Here is a 7,027-nt window from a genome sequence, read left to right as displayed (position 1 = left end):
GAAATACTATAACTTCTTTCACTCTAAAAGCTCTATATTGTGTAATACATGAGTTGACGGTTGACTATACGGGAGGCAGTACAGAATAATGGAAAAAGCCAATCAAGCACCAGTAGTGGTTTAGACACTTAGCCACCATTGACTTCGGACAAATTACATAATTTTGTGCCTCCATTTCGTCACCCATGAAAGTGACAAAATAAATAAATCTAAACCAAATGGTTGTTATGAAGATTAAACAGATTAATATTTATAGATCACTTACAGCAGCACCTGGTGCAAAGTAATCCACTATATAAACATTAGCTTTATTATGTCAGAGGATCACACCTATTATGTCACATATCCTGAAAGGACATTCCTAAGGAATGCCAAAAGAAGAGTTAACTCTTGGAAGGGTTTACTGTTTCACTTTCAGAAGACCGTGGAGTATTGAAGCATCTCAGTGTCTGCTTATATGAATTTTTAAAATTGTGTTTTCCAGTTTTAGGTAAAGTAACTCACAAAGTGGACAAGTAGCTTAAAAAGATTCTGGCAGAGAATTAAAGATAACACAACCTGTGAATACAAAGGAAACGACAGGATTCATAGTTCTCTTGTTCTTAGTAAAAAGCTCTTGTCAGTCATTTTGAAGGAAAAATAAGACCATCTAAGTACAGAAACAAGATAGTCTAAAAATTTAAATTATCAAGGAAACTATATATTAAATATATATACTTTTCATTTATCAAAAAAAAACTAAGTTAAAAATAAAACAACTATGTGACTATGACTTTATACTCTCTACCATTAATTATCAAGTTTTGTCCTAAATTTAATTACTCCCCTGTCTGAAACCCTTGGGCAGATGTGTTCAGAATTTAGGATTTCTTAATTTATTTTTATGTGATACTAAGAGCTGTGTCATATATTACTATCATGTATTACTAACACTCCCCTGGCAAGATCTCAGGCAGCATCCCATTATCAAACACATTAACATTTCTGCAGAGAAAAGTAGAAACATTCACACTAAGTAGGATAAATGAAGATCATAAATAATCATTTGTGGCAACATCTATTATATATCATCTATTATATATAATATATATTTTCTATTATATATAATATTATATAATATATATTATATAACACCTATTATATTATATATTAAGTTGTTATTTACATACTCTCTTAAGGTCTGAAGACATATTTGGAAAAAGAGACAAACATATCAAACACATTACTCCATTTTCAAAAGGAACTAATAAATCAGTGGGGACAGTGGTTCACACAAGTCATGGTGGGTTCACTGGGGTCCCTGAATGATACCATCTGCCAAAAAAAGTCAACTGTCAATTTAAGTGGAAAATGAAGAGAAGAGAACAAGATTTAGTTAGAAATGCTTAGACTAGAACACAAGAAGGCCTTGAGGTCCCCCTTGCTAGCATAAATGTCACTGGATAGCTGGAGTCAGAGCCACGGGTGGGTGGTCACACTCCTGGGGTCTCCAAGAGCATTAGCCCCTCCAGGCACTGTTTCCAGCCCTGATGCTCAGTTGTGTCCAGTTGCTGCAGGTCATAGGGAACCCCTCACCACCCTCAGCCCAGAAACACAAAGAACCACTCTGCTCTGCCTCTCTCTCATATCTTGTCCCTGCGGCTGTGGGGGGAAAACTCAAGTCCTTAGACAAGTAGAAGAATCTGTGGAAACCCCAAAAGCTGGGAGAACCACAAAGCAGACCTCCTGCTCCCAATGTGTTTAAACCAATGACCCCAATATCTTTATTTCCCTAGGTTTGCTTCCACTAAATTCAGTTAGATTTTCTTCTCCTAACAAGTAACGTCTTTTGAAAAGGCAAATCTATCTTGAATGATTACGTTACTTTAATACAATTTCTCTTACTACTACCAGCAGCGGCCACATTTGCGTTCAATTTTCACTTTAATAAAACCTGTATTGAGCACCTATTCATGTGCAGGTAGGCTAAGTGGGTCAAATAAATATCATAAATAGCTTCATGGTAGCACAAGCAGCCTTTTCACACCAAAAGAGCTTCCCCCCCACCCCCACTGTCAGGAGGATGGTGGGCTTGAGGTGGGGGGCATGGGGAGAAAGACTTGGAACAAGCCATGACAGAAATGACCAATGCCATGGCAGAGGCATGAAGGATGCTGGGCTGGCTTACAGCAAGGGAATTTAACTAGTGTGGGGTCAAGGAAGAGTAACTCAAGTGGAGACTTGGGGGACAGGTTAATGTCAACCAGGCGAACGCAGGTGGAGACCCCAGCCCAGAGATGGCGACTATTGGTTGGGCAGCCTGGCCATAGGGGTCCTGTGGATTCTCACCCTCCTGTCAAATGAGGTGACTGACAAGTATTTTTTTTTAAGATTTTACTTATTTGACAGAGAGAGAGAGACACAAGTAGGCAGAAGGAGAGGGGGAAGCAGGCTCCCCACTGAGCAGAGAGCCCGACGTGGGGCTCAATCCCAGGACCCTGAGACCATGACCTGAGCTGAAGGCAGAGGCTTAACCCACTGAGCCACCCAGGTGCCCTGGTGACCAACAAGTAAGCAAGGTGCAGCCTCAGCTGACCTGAATTTTAACTAATCCCTCTGCCTGCAGTGACACAGTGAGGTGGACAGTGGCAGGATCGGAATCAATGAGGAATCTGTTGCCGTAGGTTAGCTAAGGGATGACGGAGGTTGAAACCAAGATTCAAACACCAAGGAGCCAAAACCCATGGGATTTGGTGATTTATTATTTATAGGAAGTGAAGAAGAAGAGGAAGACCATTGTTCTGCTTTGAACAATGAAATGGTGGTGAAGGCCTGTACTGAGGGGCAGGTTGCGGGGGTAAGATGATGAGTCTAATTCCTCTAAGATGCCCGAGAGAGATGTGAGGGGGCAGCTATGCGGCAGCACTTAGATGCTGGGGAGAGATACCCACGTGGAGTGGTCAGTCTCAGAATGGTGCTCACCTAGCAGGTGCATGAAGAGTGAAGAAAGAGGGGTGTCTGGGTGGCTCAGTTGGTTAAGCGACTGCCCTCAGCTCAGGTCATGATCCTGGAGTCCCAGGACCGAGTCCTGCATCAGGCTCCTTGCTCAGTGGGAGCCTGCTTCTCCCTCTGACCCTTCCCCTTCTCATGCGTGCGCGCGCTCTACCCTCTCTCTCTAATAAATAAATAAAATCTTAAAAAAAAAAAGAGTGAAAAAACAGGATCTAGTTTAAGATGTGAAGTGATCAGTTAACAGATGAGACCGGGTGGTGGAATTGGCCAGCAAGGGAGACCACGAAGGAACAGTCAAGGAAGTGGGAGGTAAGCCGAGGTAAGTGTCCAGGGTGATGTCACAGGCCTGAGATATTTTTAGGTGTTTCAAGGCTGGTGGCCCTGAGCCAGTAAAAGGACTGTTAGAGACAGAGGAGAAAGAGGGGATAATGATTAACAGAGGATTCCTGATAGGAGCAGAGGGACTGGGATCCACAGTGGAGGGGAAGGCTGACCTTGCATTGGAGGGGTGACACTCCTTCCATGGTGACAATAAAGGAGACCAATGGCTGTAGGCTTACAGACATTTTGGTGGGAGGTTGAAGGAGCTCGTTCCTGATGGCCATCAGCTGCCCTGGGTGGCAGGAGACGAACTCAGCTCTGAGAGCCAAGATGGGGCAGGAGCTGAGGTCTGAGGGGAGCTGTTCTAGAGAACAGGGGTAGAGCTGGTCGGGCAGCATGGAGGGTCCAGCTGAGGGGGAAGGCATAACCCACCTGGATGTGACCGTCCATGCAGCTTGTGTGCCAAGGGCAGCCAGCAGATGGCCAGATTCGTGCATCAGAAGGAAAAGAGGGCAGGGGAGTTTCAGGCTCTTGATAGGAGGCACATGATAGGGATGGGCCATGGGATTTAGGCTGGATGGAGAGGTAAATGCAAGCCAGGAGGTGACTAGAGGGTGCGGAGGGAGTCAAAGAAAATGGACTTCTAAGGTGAGGAGGTGGGTGAATTTGAAGCAAGAAATACTTGGGGTTCCAGAGACAGTCAGAGGCTTGGGCCCTTGGGGGGCCTGGGGCTTAGCAGGGATGAAGCTATAAGCAAACCAGACAATTTCTGCCAGACGAATCTCTTGCCAAGACCAGGCTTGCACCCAGGAAAAGGAAAAGAACTGCAACGAGGAGCCCCAGGCACGGACGGAATTGTAATAACCCCACTTCTTTGTGATTAGATAGCACATTACGCAAAGAATGTAGAATGTGAAGTCTGTAGAAATCTTGCTTTGAAATCTCATTTCTACAGAGACTCATTCCGGCAAAGAAGAATGTAACGGGAAAGAGAAATGCTCAGCGAGAGGAAGCCAGAAGTCAACCAAATACAATTTGAGATTTAGCTTTGAATTCTGCTCACATCTACCATGGACTTGCCATATGATGTAATAATATAACTTTTTAAGATAAAATGCAATAGAAGCTAAAGTTTATTGGTGCCTCCTCAATGCCAGGCATTATGCTGAGAACTGTGCACACGTATTTCATTCAATTCTCACAACTCTCAGAGGTAGATACTCCTATTATCCCTGTTTTACTAGCAGGGAAACTGAGACCTAGGGAAGTGAGCAGTGAGCTGGGTCTGCTTCCCATGACGCCTAATTTTTCAGATAAGAATAAGGCCATGTAGGATATTATGAGGAGTGAACCAGAAAGATGATGGTACAGTTCACAGAAAATTAAGTTCAACGAAACTCAAAAGAATAATTTTGATTGCATGGAGGCACCAGTTTGATTTTAAAAGTTTCAAAATTTCAATACCAACCTATGTTTCTCTGAATTAGCATGCACTCCCTCTCCTTTGCGGAAAAATGGCTTCTGCTTGGAACGCCAAAGTCAAAGCAATATTTATTCCTCCCCATGTCAAACAAAGTGCAGTTGAATACAGTTCTCCTCTCTCCCAAGGTCAGGCTGTTTTCAGCCAGCTGAATGGTCCTTTCCCCAGGGCGTCTGGGGGCCTCTTTGAAGACAGTGATCACTCCTTGGACAAAGATGCATGGTGGGGGCAAGACCATCACCTCCACCCCGGACTCACACGTGAGTTCTGGTGCCATCACCAGTTTGTATCCAAATTTCTGGGCCAGGTCAATGGGTCCTGTGGAGGTAATGACCGAGTCTCGGCCAAACAGCTTCAGCACCACCGTGACATAGGCTTCCGGTCCCACGGGCGCACAGCCAAACTGAAGCCACTGACCTTGAGAGAGTTCTGTCCTCTTGCTGGTTCTGATCTCCAGTGGCTGACCTGGACTTGTTCTTGCCTCGGGCAGACTATTGGTAAAGATGACGTCCACCAAGATGTCAGGCTGGTCCGCTGGGAAGGAGCACAGTGGCTGATGGGTGAAAAGGCCCACCTGAAAGGTGCCTTCTGCCGCCTGGGACGTCTTATTCAAGTCAATGTGAAAGACGGGCCATTCAACCTTGAGAAAGGCACTTTGCTCCCAGTGGCCGACTCGAGTGCCGTTGTCGGCCGCTTCCGGAGCCATCATGAACCAGTAGTCTCCAGCCTCCCTGAAGTAGAAGCATTCAAACTCCAGTGTGCCCTGGGACTGGTTGGTCAGGAGGTATTTGGCGGTCACCGTCTGATTGGTGCTGGCCTCCAGCAACAGGACAGACACATTCCGCAGCGTCCCGTTGGCACCACCGAAACGCTGGAAATCCACAGACACCGTGTTGTTGCTTAGCGCTACATGGCCTGGCTTTCCCAAGAGGAGATGCTCAGCTTCCCCAAGAACTGAAACGAAATGGTCAGAGTCAATTTTACAAAGAGATCTGTGAGCAGCACCACCAGCGACATCGAAGAAAACAGCATTCTGCTCATGAGGAGGAGTTGTTTGACCTCGGCCAAAGAGGAGGTGCAATGATGCTGCGAGCCGATCCCGGGAGCTGGGCCCTGTGTGGTTCCCGTTCTAAAGCGGCTCTGGGCCTTGGTCTTCAGCTATTGTGGTTATGTTGAAAGCAACATCTCACAATCAATACCCTGAACGCACCCCACTCAACAATGTAACACCTCAGCAATGTAACAGTGTAACACCTTGGCAGTGAACAGTCTATACAGCAAGAACAACAGACTGGTCTCAAGATGGAAATCCGTACCCCACTTCTCTCATTTTAATCTGTTAAAAAGAAAACAAGCCCCCCAGGACAGCAAACCAAGACTTAATTACAGCTTCAACCTCACCCGGGGAATGTGGCCTTGCGACAGTCCATCTCAAATTTCCTGATCTGCACTAGTAAGGTTACCTCCTTGACAAAAAACCTGACTGACACCTCCCAGCCCGCCCCCCCAGCACACAGAAAGAAGACAGGCTGGTCTGAAACAATCCTTTCTGTTCTTTTGCTACTAACTTCTTGCCCCACCCTCCTTCCTATAAAAACCTTCCATTTTGTACAGCTCCTCGGGCCATCTATGCTTGCTAGATGGGATGCTGCCCGATTCATGAATTGCTTAATTAAGCCAATTCATGAATTGCTTAATTAAGCCAATTAAGTTAGATCTTCAAATTCACTCAGGTGAGCTTTTTTTTTTCCCTTTTTAAATAAAGCATATTCTAGGGGCCCCTGGGTGGCTGAGTCTGCCTTTGGCTCTGGCCCCTGCATCACGTGGAGCTCTCTGCTCAGCAGGGAGCCTGTTTCTCCCTTTCCCTCTGCCTGCTGCCCCCCTCCCCCTGCTTGTGCTCTCTGTGTCAAATAAATAAATAAAATCTTTTTTTTTTTAATCATATTTTGGGGGTGCCTGTGTGGCTCAGTGGGTTAAAGCCTCTGCCTTCGGCTCAGGTCATGATCTCAGGGTCCTGGGATCGAGCCCTGCATCGGGCTCTCTGCTCGGCAGGGAGTCTGCTTCCCTCTCTCTCTCTACCTGCCTCTCTGCCTACTTGTGATCTCTGTCAAATAAATAAATGAAATCTTTTTTTAAAAATCATATCCTGGGGACACGTGTGGCTCAGTTGGTTAAGCATCTGCCTTCGGGTCAGGTCCTGGGATAGAGTCCTATATCAGGCTCCCTGCTCAGGGA

The 7,027-nt window shown here is 45.9% G+C and overlaps 1 protein-coding gene across 2 annotated transcripts in view; it reads right to left on the bottom strand.

Moving 5' to 3' along the window:
* THSD1 (thrombospondin type 1 domain containing 1) overlaps positions 1–7,027 on the bottom strand; it is a 32,035-nt gene that overhangs the window by 13,549 nt on the left and 11,459 nt on the right. For both annotated transcript variants that reach the window (XM_080798162.1, XM_080798161.1), the window contains exon 3: positions 4,781–5,746. In XM_080798162.1, coding sequence (XP_080654288.1) covers positions 4,781–5,746 — 966 coding nt within the window. The remainder of the gene's footprint in view (positions 1–4,780; positions 5,747–7,027) is intronic.

Source organism: Martes martes (genome assembly GCF_963455335.1).
Source record: "Martes martes genome assembly, chromosome: 3".
Taxonomy (NCBI): domain Eukaryota; kingdom Metazoa; phylum Chordata; class Mammalia; order Carnivora; family Mustelidae; genus Martes; species Martes martes.
The sequence above is the reverse complement of the archived record's forward strand: the minus strand, read 5'-3'. Positions and strand labels throughout refer to the sequence as shown.